General features: G+C 37.4%; 1 protein-coding gene and 1 long non-coding RNA gene across 12 annotated transcripts in view; one reads left to right on the forward strand and one right to left on the reverse strand.

The window, feature by feature from the left end:
- LOC100651821 (latrophilin-like protein LAT-2) overlaps positions 1-15,554 on the reverse strand; it is a 73,305-nt gene that overhangs the window by 22,098 nt on the left and 35,653 nt on the right. For 7 of the 11 annotated variants that reach the window (XR_007227337.1, XR_007227340.1, XM_048414045.1 and 4 more), the window contains one exon: positions 2,230-2,335. Coding sequence is in view for 6 of the 11 variants with exons in the window: in XM_048414045.1 (XP_048270002.1) it covers positions 2,230-2,335 (106 nt within the window). In the remaining 5 variants the exon portion in view is untranslated. Of the gene's footprint in view, positions 1-2,229; positions 2,336-7,433; positions 7,677-14,761; positions 15,057-15,262; positions 15,466-15,554 lie in introns of those variants that run through there. The other 4 variants (XM_048414048.1, XR_007227339.1, XR_007227338.1 and 1 more) reach the window with 4 other exon arrangements.
- On the forward strand, positions 2,913-6,900 carry LOC125386861. The gene is made up of 2 exons (XR_007227343.1): positions 2,913-5,663; positions 5,774-6,900. It is a non-coding gene; the product is annotated as an uncharacterized LOC125386861 (long non-coding RNA).

A 15,554-nucleotide genomic window follows, 5' to 3' on the forward strand; every position in this document is an offset into this window, starting at 1 on the left:
TTGAAAAATCGAATACTGGCAAATACCATAGAGAGAAAGACACCTTTTGAAATATTCTTCGGGAGAAAACCAAGTGTTGAAAATCTACATCTATATGGAAGTAAAGTTTTTGTAAGAAGGCTAGAACAAGAAAGAGTTTCTAAATGGGATAAGAAGACAGATATGGGAATTCTGTTAGGATATAGTGAAATAGGTTACAGAGTCTTATTAGATGGGGAAATAGCAGTAGCTAGACATATAGAGGTCATAGAAACAGACACAAAATATATCGTTTTTGAGGAGAATTCATTAGATGCAGATAGCGATGATAGCAAAGATAAATATAATTAAAGTACATACTGCAAAAATACTGCGGATATTTTTACGAAGGCACTGCGTAGAGAGAAATTCGAAAGGTTTAGGTCATGGATGAATGTAAACTAAGAGGAGTGTAAATAAAGCAATAAGTGTTAAAGTTTTCATTACTAATTCGTCAAAGTATGTAAATACGATTAAGTGTATAGTATAAATGTAAGGAGGCGTGTTAGGAAGATGGTACATTTACACTGTACATGTGAATGTGTGTGTAAGCGTCAGAGGTCGACTAGAGGAGTCGGTTGTCAACAAGCGTGCGTGCGAGTAAGTCTTCGAAGTCTTCAGAGTATAAGATAAGATTATTTGTATTTCCGAATCCCTCCTATATCTTTACACGTTCCTTAAGGTTATTGTTCATTAGGGTAAAACACGGAGAAAGCATATTTTTTCCATGTTCGACAGCCACTGGTGGGGGACGCACATAATAGATGTATATTTCATGTATAAATAAAACTATTTTTACATGTTTCATACTGCATTAATTTCGTCACACAATTGTAGTGACAACAATGGTAATAATAACAAATTTATGACTATTGACATCTGTTCAAATTCTGTATTTCTACTAATTTTGGTGCGCCGGTCACCGGTGACCCCCATGGCATTCAACGTGTTAAAACGGTGTGCTCTTAAGATGTAGAAACAGCATTCATGAGGTCTGGCGTACAGGCAGTGGTGTAATTACAAAAAGAAAGACGTAAATGGAGGCAGGTGGGAAGAGAAATAGGCTCCCAGCAGATATACACACTCTTAATGTCTTCCTCGACAGCACGTCGAGACGATATACGCCACTAACACCTTTTATGCTACACGTACGAGTCCCCTAATGACTTGGGGATGTTTTTTCAGCCATGAGGGAGAAAGCTCGTTAAAGAATGTGCGAATGAGCGAGAGAGAGAGAGGGAGAAAGAAAGACGCAGCAGTTGTTTCTAGCAGAAACCGCTTATCTTTCGCGCTGGTGTTTCGAGCATGTCGCGGCATGCCGCGGCAGCTGAGTACTAGCGCGTTGAGCAAAATTCCCTGGCTTTTGTTCAACTCTGGCGTATCGCCGTGATGATTCCACCTACATGCACTCGAAAGCGCGCTGAAAATGCTGGTTTTCGTCCGATCGCCAAAGTTAAGCAGCGCGTGTCGCGGGGGGTACTAAAATGTGGGTAATCGCTCCTTGGGGAATTCCGTATTATCGTCGATCATAACCTTTAATTTACCGAATGTCCAGCTGAACAGATTGTAAAGTATAAATTAAATAATAATAAAAAAAAATCGTGAGACCTGCCAGCTATTTAAAATCCCCACTCCCGCGGCGATATTCTCAGCACGGCTAGTTCGATTTTCTGATTTCTATTCGATTTTCCTTCGATCGTGCAATGGAAACGAGCCTGTCAGACGTTACGTGTAAACGTCGTTTTCATTTTTCTTTCCTTTCAGAAAAAAATTTCGTACTCTCTAATCTATTCCGTCGCTTCCAATCATTTTCGATTTTTCTTCGATTCTTTTTTCGAGGAACGCTAAATCCCTGCTAAAATGGCTTGCTACGTAATGAACCTTCACGATTTATACGAGAACAGTTTTAAATGATATTTAGATAATGATCCGTAGAAACTTTTGACCGCCTTATCAGTTGAAATATCAATCGGATTACCCTACTCGGCGAGCTTATGATCTTGGAAAGGTAATTCCTTTATTAAATCGAGCAAAAGTCTTTCAAATGCTAGAGCAGCACGGTATCATGAAAATACACGTACACGTAAAGAAATTTTTTTCCAGTTCGTTGTTTATTTGCTCGTATATTTTTGTTTACTATGACGCAAGAAGCAAAAAATGTGCAATAGGAAAAGGAAGATTTTTCTTTCCGAAAAAACTGTCGAAACTTACCTGAACGCCACCTACTCCAACTATGAAGAGCAGTTGAACCATAAAGAGAGCTGCCAAGAGATTCATAAGGATCGTACCCGCCAGGCTCCTTAAGTCCGAGAATAGGCTGTAACATAACGAATGTTCTGACTTCCATCTCTTCTAGAAATCAGATAACTCCGTATAACTAACTTCGAAGTAGCACGTTTCAGCAGCTTAAATTTAATTATAAACTGTAATGTTAAAAATGTAAATCCGACAGAAAATATTTTGCTTAAGTACTTTTGCCAAAACCACTTTTGCAATAGAAATTCCTTGTTTATTCAGAATATACGTATGCAATATATATTTTCTTGGGCAATAAACGTTATATATATATATATATATAAAAAAATACTAATTTGGAAGAAAAATCGGTAGAGTTCCAGCACGAAGACGACAAATGGGTATGCAACGCGCGAAACCAAACAAAAGATACTCCTCGAACCGAATAGTACACGGTAGGATATCGTTGCATACTCACGTACAGACAATTTGCATTGCTCCGTGAAGAAGAGTAGCAGACAGAAGAATACAAAATAAAATTTACGTCGTGATTCGCGTCAAAGGAAAACTCCCTCCTTTTCTTCGTCTCTCTGTTTCCGTAATATTTTATTCGACTGCTAGATGAGAAAGGAAATATTCGCATGTAGGTAAAATTACAAATTGTTCGGAATGAAAATTCTGGGAATTATTTATGGCCTTGCGCGAACGATACGTGTTGAAAGGTATCGCGCGATACAGATGGTACAAGGAAACAGACAAAGGGTTCGCACGACTGGCTTCGCGAGCAATTCGTCGACTGTGAATAATTCATAAATCAAACAAGCTGGTCGAGGTTGGTCAAGGTGAAACTGGCCTCGCTGCTTATCTGTGTTTCGTCCCCTTTTTATTTTTTAGAACGACCAAATCGTCGACGAGCGACGAAATGTGACACCACGGTAATATTTTCTGAGATATTATTATTTCTTTCTTAGTAGAAACGTAAGATGATACGTCCAAAGATGGGCAGTTAAGATATACATAGGCACGTAATAGCGATGTTGCACGCTATTCGTCATTTTGAAAGAAATTCTCAAGATTGCCTTCAAGCGTGCGACCACTAGCGTTACCGTCGGAAGGCAGAGTAACGAAAATCTTAGAAATGGTCGTACTTTCTTCGAGTGGTGTGTCTGAAAGACACGCGGAATTAGATTTCTGCTAAATTGAAAAGTTTCGACGCAGATCTTGTTCCCGATATATCAACGGAGACTGCAGCAAATAAATAATACACAGCGTCATGCGTTCTATCGATTTCATACGTGCGCGAAAAATAAAGTAACGCGAGTGGTTTCCAAGATTTTAATATACGTTACGTGCGAAGTTTCGTGTTTGTGAATGTTCGTTCGTGAAAGAAAGGAAAAGTAACGAAATTGAATTCTAGAGGCAGAGGATGAAGTAAAAAGGAAACAACCGAGCTTATTTCAGAAGAAAGTTTATCGGAAACTAGAAATACGGTTTCCTTCTGCCTCTCTCAAATTTGGAATCAAATCGATCCTATCGTAATCTGACCAAGATTTTTTTTATTCAATTTCCGATTCGAATCCTAAGAGCTTCCTGCTTTAAAAATTTTGCATCGTTTACTTTATTTACAATTCGAAAGAATTTATGTTCAAACGTTGTATTTAACGGTCACCGATCCAAAATTATTTGCATCTTCTCCGAGCTTTTGCTTTTCAACGCAAATACTGGCTTTGCTAGATGCTCGCGCAACCGCTAAAATGAAAGCTCTGTTTCATTTTCTATTTCGATGACCACGATACTCCGCTCAAAGGGTAAACTATGTAACTGCAATGAGAGCGAGAGCGAGAAAAGAGAGAGAGAGAGAGAGAGCGAGGGATACACAAAGAGCGAAAACGAAGCAAAAGAAAAGGAGAGATAAAAGGAGAAAATAGAAATACGCGGTTTACCGTCCCTATGCACCGATAAGCAACGAACCGCGCACTTTATTAAAATTCCTTCGATACGAAAGTCATGTATACCTGCAATTCGAATTGATATCAAGTTTCACGATATTTCTAGCGACCGCGACTAGTCGGATTTCGCAAACAGACCGCGTTTCGAAATAACCTACGGAAAGGAAAATATCCCACGAGCAAATTTTCGACAAATATACTGTACCTATACCGAGCTGATGCTCGGATCCTCGTCGCAACGAACAAAGTATGTATTCTGTCGCATCTCGGTTTCCATTTGCAAGATGTACTTAGAGAGAAATTACATATATATTCGATACATGTATATCGAATCGAGAATCGATTTTCTAAATTATCGTTCTTCTCTCGTGATTTAACCTATTCAGTAAAATGGCTGCCGGTAAAACAAAGCAAAAGTAAATACGTCGGTTGGCGGGTAGTTTGAATTCTATAGAATTTACACCTGCCCTCCTTGTGTTGACAATTCCAACGGAAAAACGTGATTCACTTTATCTTCTGGTTTTATTATAGATTCTACACATTCTATTCTTTCACCTTTTGTGTTTTCGTCCATGGACATACGGAGAATAACCTTCGACGGCATGGCGTAGAGAAAATCGATTCGTAATAACGTAAATCCTTGGGGTAATTAAGACGATCGATTCTGGAAAATCGAGTTTATTCTGGGAATAAATTGAATTATATACAATAACAATTCATAACAATTCTACTAGACATTTTACCTGTTGAATCGAGAATCGATTTTCTAAATCTTAAATTACCTTCCTTCTCTCGTGATCTAACCTATTCAGTAAAATGGCTGCCGGCAAAACAAAGCAAAAGTAAATATATCGATTGGCGCGTAGTTTGAATTCTATAGAATTCTTTACATATGTATATATATTTCTTTCGTTCTCTATGAGACAAGCCAGTTCGATGTTTTCTGATTAACTCGTCCTACGTGTGTTCTACCAATCAAAAGACGAATCCTACTCCTGCGCGTGTCGAAGTGTCTAAAAGCAGTAAGAATCGAGTGAGGGTTTGCGACTGCGACTTAAATTCTTGCTAGTCGAGGGGTTGATCTTTCTAAAATCCTATCGACGACTTCTCATTCGACCCGTGAATAATTCATCCTGAGCCGAACTTCCAATGGTAACCCAGTAAACGGAAGAGGAATCATAGATGAAATCGAAGGAAAGGATTAACCTGCTGTTCTTTTGTTCGATTTCGCGAGAGAAATTCGTCTCTCGTCGTACAAAACGACTACGAGAACGAATATAAAGTAGTTGCCTGAATATCGTGCATTTTTAATTTACCGTTTGAAACATTAAATTCTCTTCGTTAATCGACAGCGATGCTACGATGCTTCAACTCGTTACTGCGAGGTAATTGTATCGAAGCTTTTGTTCGTTTGCTACATCGTTAGGGTCGGTTTGAAAGATGGTGGAAGGAAAAGGAAAGGTGATTAAACTTCGAAGCTTTGTCAAGTTCGATCGATTTATCGATCGGTATGTCAGAAGTCGGCTAAGCAGAGCACTACCATTAAATTTCGTCTCTTCTTTCTTTTCCAGCTATTCATCCGGATGATAAACTTTTCAAGCGTTCCGAAAGCCTTGAAATACTAGCGGCGAAAAAAGGGATTGATCGTTCGAGATTTATGAATCGCGTCCCCTCGAGACTACTTTCAACTTCGATGAGACGAACAATCGTAATATAAGCCGTTAACAAGTCCAGTACAAAACCGAAGAAGATTTGTTGCAAGAGAAACGTTATCTTATTTTTCCATTGCTCGAAGGTTTCGAAAGAAATGAATAATTAGTTTTCAATCATTCCGTAGAGAAGTATCGAGTATTGAAAGAGTAAAGAAAATTATATTGGCTGATTGCACGCGACTCGAGCAGTGTAGCAAAGTTTTTGCGGTCGGAGACTCGGTCGAAATTGATTTGAGGTCGAATCTCACGATATCTAAAGTTTGTCGTTCGAAAAGCACACAAGCTCGAAGTTCAGCGGCATCGACAGACCTCTGTTGCTCTATTTACATCTACAAAGTTTTAGAGTTACTGGTTCAACAGTAGCCAACCGATTTATCAATATCCGATACAGATGCTGAATTGCGTTAAGGCCTCGACCAAATCGACTGGCCATTTCGAGAATCAAAATTTCGATTGACAAAAACAAATAATATAAAACGGTGAAACAAAGTTACGGCCTACAGTATAAGATTATCCAAGTTGAGTGTCACATCTTTCAACGGTTAGCATTGTAAAACCGCTTCACATGTCTTCGATTGATTTTGATTGATTTTATCGGGAGATATGTAACAAATCACTGTGGGATGCTATGGAGTGCAGCAGCGTATGCAAATTGCTGAAATTTATTATCAAATTACCATTTAATAAAAGTTTCATTTCACCGAGAACAGACATCAAGTGACCAACAAGATCGAGGTTAGGTTGGGGTTAGGTTAGATTTAATATCGTTAGACCTATTTTTAGGAGGATTTTTGGAAAGTACGTCAATAGCCCAGGGATGATTGAAAAACAATGTAAGCCACTCTATTGATGCAATGGAATCTCAGTCATGCGAAAACGTAGAAAAATTGAGTCAAACGAGGCAGACGATAGAATGATATCATGTTCCATAATTAATGTCATGAAGTAAATCTTATGTTAAAATAAACAAACCAGACAAATCTCAAGTAATTTATGTTTTATTTCAATCCTTTATATCCCATTTGTTCTTAAGAAATGTGTAGATAAAAATTTCAACTATGGCAGCTTTAACGTTACATTTCTCCTTTCCTTTTTTTTCTTTCGTTTCTTTTCGTTTCTTTTGTTCTCATTTTCTGTGATATCTGATAGTTCTTTCTAACTGTCCAACTTTTTGTCTGCCCGGAATTGCACCGACAAAGGATGAAAAGAATTTATGAAAATCCGTAGAAATTCAGAAGACCTGCCCATCTTAATCCTCTGTCGCGTTTGAAACAGTCACAATCTTTGTTGTCCCGTTATCATAACCTCTCAGGGCTATACACAGCTCTTTAACAAAATGGTTTGCCGTTAAACCGGAAAGAAAATATGCAATGAAATATGCATAGCACTTTGCACGAGAAAAGAAAAAAGCAGAGAAAGCGAGGTGAAATTACGATTTCTTAAAAATGTAGGGCAGGACTGTCCTTTATCAGGATAGGAGTTTGCTCGGACAATAGAGACACGTTGAATTCTATCCTACCTTAGTCTCTGTACCCGTCTATTCATCGAGGGTACCTACCGTGGTAATTAACAGTCACAAAAAACGTGGCGAACAGGACTAATTTATTTTTTCGAATGCAACGAATTTCATCACTCCTCTTTCGACTAATCCAACTGTAGCGGCACTCGAGAACAAAACTTTCCAACGGTTTCGTCGGGACAAAGTATATCACCGAAGCGTAAAGCCGACAGACCTAATGCGCCATCGATATTTCCACGATCCTTTCGTCGAATATTTCGAAGAAGGCTACATGGCAATGGCCGCGGACGCCTAACGAACGCGTGCGTAGTGGGGATATTGGGAGGCGACAAAACAAACGAATCGGATTAAGAAAACAGTCGAGTTGTAACCGAGAAGCGAGAAAGGTCAGTTGGAATTGAGAATTGTACGAAAACAGTCGAAAGCGAGGATTGTTAATAAATATACTGTTGAACACTGCCGAGTATTTCTTTGTTACCCTAAAGGGAAAGAGGTGAACGTGTTGTGCCGCATAAAGACACCGTGTCCGTAAAATCAAGAGTGTTCGTAATGGCTAACCGCAACGAGAAAAGGCGCGCAACGAACGCCACAGACCGCGAAGACACAACCTTTTGTTGACAATTTCTACGAAAAATTCGATGCCCCACGGTACGAAGCTCTTTTATTGTCTCATATAATGATCGCGTAACGCGTAACTCTTTTCTTTTCGTTCGAAAGCTGGACGAATTGAAAGAATAAAAAATTTATTAAAATTCCAACGATTTGGACTGCAACAGAAGGCAAAAATATGTAACCTGCGTAGATCGTTTTCGATGCAAACGCAATTTCGATTCCAGCAATTTGCCAAGCTATCCAACCTGGATCATAGCCACTGGAAAAATATATTTACCATAAACTACACATCTGCAATGTAGATAAGGGGACAAGCATAGAAAATCTCTCGTCATTTTACAAAATAACCTTTCCTTCCTTTATACGATATATGCTAACGACGAAGGATAAAAACTGGCATGTCGATTATGCGAGATGTTCAATTTAAAAAAAAATTTTTGCTATTAAAAAGTAACCAATGATGGTGTATCTCTGTTCAAATTTTTCGATCAATGTGGAGTATCACGTGATGAAGTTTACCATGGTGAAAGAACAAGTTAGGATTTTTTTCATTGATCACCTCTCGTCCTATCCGCTTACACGAAATAAGTATTTTCTAATCCCCTGGTCAATCGTTGCAAAGAGAATTTTTTCGATTGGCGAAGTTGCAAAATGTCCGTCGCTGTATAAACTAATATCGTATCGAATTTCCTAATCATCTTAAACAACATTATTATAGTCAACATTCTTTTGCCATCTCGTATACCGTTTGATTTCAAATTCGTATAGTAAAGGATTTTCGTCTGCTTGCTTTTGCTCGACAAATACTACTATGCTACAAATACCATCTACTTTGAGAAACTTTGATTGTGCGCGAAAAAGGGGAGTAAACGAGAGAAGCAAGAACTCGGTAAGCTGCGTAACGTTTGAAAAGAGCACGTTGGTGAAAAGCTGATTCACGGAAAAGAGCAATCGTAGGTTGCGGAATATCGGGTTTGAGGAAAAAGCCCGACGTTTTCCACTTGTCGTACGTGACCGCGTTGATAAGCGGACAAAGAGTGCAATTAACCAGGCATAGTCGGAATAACGATAAGCCGTCGGAAGCGGTTCTCGAAAGAGCCGAAGAAGGTGCGAACTAGCGAACCACGCGAAAGGAACGGTCATAAAGTAACAACGTGACACGACAGCGAAACGCATAAAAAGGAGAGTAAAGTGACCGCGCTTGCTTGAATTTAGAATGAGTTTAGAACGAGTTGGAAAGCTTGCAGTTATTTATATTTCTCCACTTTTCGGTCTGTGCTGCTTTCATCGGAAGCATCGCGATGCGAATCGTTTTTCTGGCTAACCTCGTCTACCCTCCATTAAGATGATTATTATACTATTTTATATATTATACGATATTATTATTTAACAATTTACGACTTGTTTGAGATACACGTTACATTTTCATTCTGTAATCGATTTTACGTAATGTTTACCTTGGTTACGCGATGGTGGCTGTACAAAGCTATGTAAGTATCCACAATTTATATATTTTGATTCAATATGTTTCGGTAAACTAAAACAAAATAAATATGGAGAATTCCTATAAAAATATACACACATCGAGATACAAACTGAACGAAAATTTGTATATTGTACGAGACGTGAATCTAGGATAACAAAAATGGCGGCGCACGAAAATATTTCGTTTCTGTTCCAACACATCCGATCGGAATCGCGCCAACGCAGAAATTACAGAGCTAATCGTGTGAAACGTTGGCACATGGTGTCGTTCCGGAATCGTTACTAATCGTACCACCCAGAAAATTAGAACGGTTCCGCTAATTCTCCAAGGAATTCCTCTTCCCAGCGTACCTATACCATCCTTCCCTTCTATAGACACTATAATACTTCGTTCAGTAATTGAATCGCGTGACACGCGTCGTTTACGTCTACGACGAATGAAATTACGGAATTTCCCTCGATCGTATCAAATAATTGGGTACCGCGTCAGATTGCCAATTTCTCTCTCGGATAATGAATCCTCTTTTTCATCTGCTTTTCGACACTTTGTGCTTTCTCGTTCATAGCTATATCTTATGGGTACTAACGTGGCATCTTTTTATTCGAATTATCGATCCAAGCTATCTTTCTCGAGGGAATATTGTGACTAATCGGTTATTTTTCGCGTACGTTCTCAATTAGAATTAAGCATTTTTCAAATACTTTCGAATAAATATTTATCGAAGATAATTATCCGAATAAATTTATATTGGTCGAATTTTTTATCTGAGTAATAATTATTTGTTATTCGTAAGAAATTTGTTTTCTATATTTGTTCGAATAATGATTGTAAAAATAATACGAATAATTGTTCGTCTCTGTTTAATCCTGTACAGGCATTACTATTAATTTTCCAGATGATTAATTAGTCAAGAAACGATAAATTTTCCAATCTGACATTTAAAAATATTAATTATAAAAGTCAATGCTACAACAATTGGACAATGAATCCTGAAAATATATTCGATGCCTTATCTATCCTTCATCTGTGCATAATAATGACTTATACATAATATATTAAAGATTCTAAGGGATAAAAGGAAGATAGAAAGAATAATGGAAGAGAAAGATGAAGGAAGAAATGGCGAAAGAAACAGCACAGATTAAATGGTGCAATAAGCACACGATTAGCGAAAGGAGTGGCTGGTGGAAATAATTTGAAAATAACACGAATTTCTAGCATAGACTCTTAGTACAGCGACAAGTAGTTAGTATAGCGTAAGAACAAAGTATGAAAAGATGCGTGGGAAGATAGGATAAGAAAGTGTGGTCAAAATAAAATAAATTCTTATCATTATTTATTGATTTAATGTATGGTATTGTTGAGGTTGACTGATAGAGGAACGAGTGGATGAATTTGTAATAGAAAAATATATTGAAATAAATAAAGGTATAAGTATAATGTATGCTGATTCAGACCCTCTCTCTTACAGTGTTACAATACAATAGAAGCTATGATAGGGAGCACGTTCATATACTTATAACAAAGGACATTAGCAAAAAGTTAAACTTGTAGCTGTAGCTGAAGGCTACAAGAAACAGCAATAGAAACCTACCTATAGCTCTTTTGTTTCTACATCTTGTAACCCAAAACACAATCTATATTCAAGGGCACAATAATATGCACCTCTCCTTATTTAGAATATCTTTTGTTTCACTAAATTCTATTTTCTTCGTAATAGCGGACTTCAGGTCACGGGTATAGAAAAGGAAAAGTGTAGAGTTTTTCTTGAAGTAATTACTACAACACGATTGAATATCGCAGAAGATATACTACACAATTTGTCTCTTCCTAATTGTTCGACACGCGCCAGACCGTCGCAAAGTGAGTGGCCAACTCGGCTACAGACAAAAATCTACTTATAGCTCTTTTGTTTACAGACCTTGTAACCCGAAACAGACTTCATATTCAAGGGCACAATAATATGCACCTCTCCTTCTTTAGAATATCTTCTGTTTCACTAAATTCCTATCCCCTTTGTAACAGCGGTGTTCAGGTCACGGATATACACAAGAAAAGGTGTAGAGTTTCTCTTGAAGTAATCACTTCAACAAATATTATCTGTATAAATTCTCGTCTGAATAAGTTATTCGATTCAATTTTTATGCAGATAAATTCTTACACAAATAATTCCTTATTCAAATAAATGTTTATTCAATTGGGTATCTATACATTAGTGAGGAATAAAATTTTATTTCTTATATTTATTTATTATAGATTATTCGAATAAGATTTTTCACTGTTCTCGATAACGTTATCGAATTCGCGCCAACTTCACTCATGTCAGACATATTTAAACGTATTAGTATCGCGTTCTACAATATACAGTTTATGTATGACGACTAATTTGATCGTTTCGATGCTCAAGCGACACTCCCTACTTATAATTAAAGGCTTGAACCGAACGCTCAATAATAACGACTGTGAAACCACTTGTAGCGCGTAGTTTTCGCAATATGGATTTATGTCGGAATAAAATAGAATTCACTTTCGCAACTCGTTATCACGCGAGAAAAAGGCGGATGGATAAAGAAACATGTATTTATACGGTTCGAGGTTTTGCACCATTGAAACATATTTTTCACTCTATTCATCGCGTTTCACACCCCATACTCGTTTTTATGTCGATCAAAGGTCTCGTGCGCTCGTTTCAACTGTGTCACGCTGAAACAATTTATTGCTTTTATGAAAATAATGAGCACTACCAAGGTACACTTTTAACGCGCGTTTCTTTAAAACCATCGCCCATGCAATTCATTTAGCGCAGTTATATTTTTTTCGCAAAAATTCTATTCTTAATCTGCCACAGTTCCGTGCTGCTCTGCTATAATGTTACTGCTGCTACGATGAAATTAAAAAAAAAAATAAAAAAGGATCTCCCGGAAAATAGTTTAATAATAAAAAAAATCATGTGACGAGGGCGATGTCTGGGGGAAAAATCATTTCTACCCCGAATGAGAAATAAGTAACATCTTACGCAACAAGAAGGAATTCTGTAATTTTACTGAAAATAAAACGCAATAGTTGAGGAAATATTTTGAATAAAATTTTTAATCAAATTCGAATAATTCAAATTTTTGAAAATTCTGTTTTACGATTTTATTTGCAATATTCTTCTGAAATTTTGCAAGTATTTTTTTACGCCTCAAAGTTATCGTAGATTTATCGATGCGATCCTTAACCTAAAAATGTATTTGATAATCCTCGGTCTTTAAGAAAATTCGAGATTTCATTGAAGCTAAGAGTGACGCGTACGATCGTGATTTTAATAAAATCGATCTACCCAAGGTTGAAAGAACCAGAATAATCGTGGTATTCTGGAATTCTCCGGTTTTCTCTTATATTTTCTGCTGTCGATGCCGTCTTTGCCGGATATTGCGAGTCCACGGTTGGCCAGCCATCGAGGTTGAAGGACGTTCCATGTACATCGAAATGGACAGCTTTTCAAGCAACCAAAACTTAGAACCCTTCGCAAATTCCCGACCACCGAAAAGCATACAATTCTTTTTTATCGTTGTGTTTAGCTGAATAAAATCCGTCACGAGTTTCTTCTTTCTGTTGGTTTTAAATGCACCTTGTACAAAACTGAACGAAACTAAGCGTACATTATGGAGTAACGTGGAAAAAGAAAAAGATAACTAGAAACTAGAACTTGAGCGTAAAGATATTAATATATAAGAAAGATTCTCGTTGTTCGTGCCTGAAATGAATTAATAAAGCCAACGTGAAAAATAGTATACAGAGCGTCGAAACTTCAACTCTCCTCTGGCACAGATAACACAGTTAGGCTCCGAGTTTACTCACACATTTTAAGGTTAGTGAAACAAGATATCTTTCTATTTTGAAGTTTCAAATTTCTTTCTCGCTACGGAACCTTCGTTAAAACAATATCTTCTATCGTTTAGGAATCGATTTGCGATTGATACTGTGTGTGGTTATTTATTTATTTTACTAGAATATTTAATTGCGACGTATTGGGTTGGCAATACCACCTATTGACAAAATCCGCAATCGCTTAGTTGCCAACCCAATAGTTATCGATCAGATTCCTATAACCTGAGCTTAAAAGCTGCTCTGGAAATTGAAGTATGTCGACAATTCGATCTATGTATACACGTACGATATAAATCGAAAGGCAGAGACGTGGTAAGTTGTTGGACCTGTTCACGACCGACCTGTATCATTCTCAGCCAATATCGCGAAACTTCTTGTATTAACGAGTTCTTCGGTTCCATTCCGCCCCACAAAATTGCCAATAATCGAAGTCGCTCGTTATCTAACTATTTTCTCGTAACTATTTTCCAACGATGAAAAAATTCCTTCTACTTTGAAATTTTCTTTATTACGTTGGTCGTTGGTGAAAAAAAAAGGAAAAAAAAAAGAAAACGACTAAACCCAAATAATTTGACGTAAACGAGATCGAGGCAGTTTCGAGTTACTGACAACTTGAGAGGAACGAAACGCAATTATTGCTGCGAATCAGACGTAATTTTATCGAGTCACGATGTTTTTTGATACTTTACAAATTCTTAATAGCTGTGGATACTTCAACGCAAGATTCCGCTCTTTCGCAGATATTATGTTATTGGTTGGCAACTAAGTAATTGCGGATTTTATCATTAGGTGGTAATAACAAAATCCGCAATCACTTAGTTGCTAACCTAATAGTTTTCTTAATTTCCATCAGTTGCCAGTCGTATTTTTAATAAAATAAATGTGAATAGAATGCTTGTGCTAGCGGGAATTTAGCAGAATAAATTTTAATTTAAACGCAGCTGCGAGTTGAAGGAATTGCAAAACCGCATATTATCATCGATAGATCTTTCGTGCAAGCTGCTACGTTCGCCAGTTATTCTCGCTCGTTATCGCCGTATTTCTACGCTTCACAAATAAACGTGTAGCAGCAAAATGGTTTTGGTGAAACGGCGCTGTTTGCATTCACATCGCGAAAAGTTTGTTTCGTAACATTCACGCGGGTGAAGGCATGACAATGAGACGTTTCTCCTATAGCTGAACGGTTTCAGCTGCGATTATGAACCATCCTAGCAGCTTTATTTTCAGCCAGGAAGATGCTCTCGTTATCCAATCAATGTTTTCCAAAAATTTATATTCATCTCACAGATACCATATATATTTACGCAATTACCTTTGAATATCGAGTGCAAAAACGTGAATCTATAATCTTCCCCAATTTTGTTAATATTATTAAAATCATTTTATTAATATTTATAAAATTATCTATTTTTCCTGACACATGTAAGAAATACTATTAATACATAAGTACATACATGTAGTATCGTGGACGAAAGGACTAAAAGATATGAACCATAAAAAATGTCGCGTTAAAGCCAAAAGTGCCAACAGCCCCATCTATGTATTGTTGGTCCTTCAATCGAATAGTTACGCGGAGAAAAGGCCTACGTGACTCTGGCCATGAACGGTTGCGGAACACGAGCGTGGTGGGGCTATGAGAAAAAACAGAGATGCTAAGGGAGAAAGACGAAATAACAGTCAGTGTGAGTTGAGAAGTCAGAGAGTGTGATATGCGTTGTCGAGAGTGTTGTTAGTGCCACTTAAAATTCGTGATAAAAAAATCGATTTGCAATTGCTACTGTGTGTGGTTATTTATTTATTTTACTCGAACGTTTAATTGTGATGCATTGGGTTGGCAACTAAGTGACTAAGTCGACTGTCCTTTAATATTTTTATACGCTTTTATTCACCAAAGTGGTTAAGTACAATATTACAATGAAGTAACGAAGTTACAAAGTATTAAAATAGCTGTTCAAATCACAGCCAAGACTGTATCCAAGACTAGTTTCGTGGTCGAATGCTCACAGTTTTTATATGTTGAGTTTGTAGGTGTTGAGGGGCAAGGAGAAGATCCCGAATGCCCTACATAATAGGGAAAATTTAGTGTTGGGCCATGTGCAAAGGTTAGGTCAAAATCTAACGATTCATTGTCAGGTAGCGTGGAATGGCGT

This window comes from Bombus terrestris, chromosome 18 (assembly GCF_910591885.1).
Source record: "Bombus terrestris chromosome 18, iyBomTerr1.2, whole genome shotgun sequence".
NCBI classification, from domain to species: Eukaryota; Metazoa; Arthropoda; class Insecta; order Hymenoptera; family Apidae; genus Bombus; species Bombus terrestris.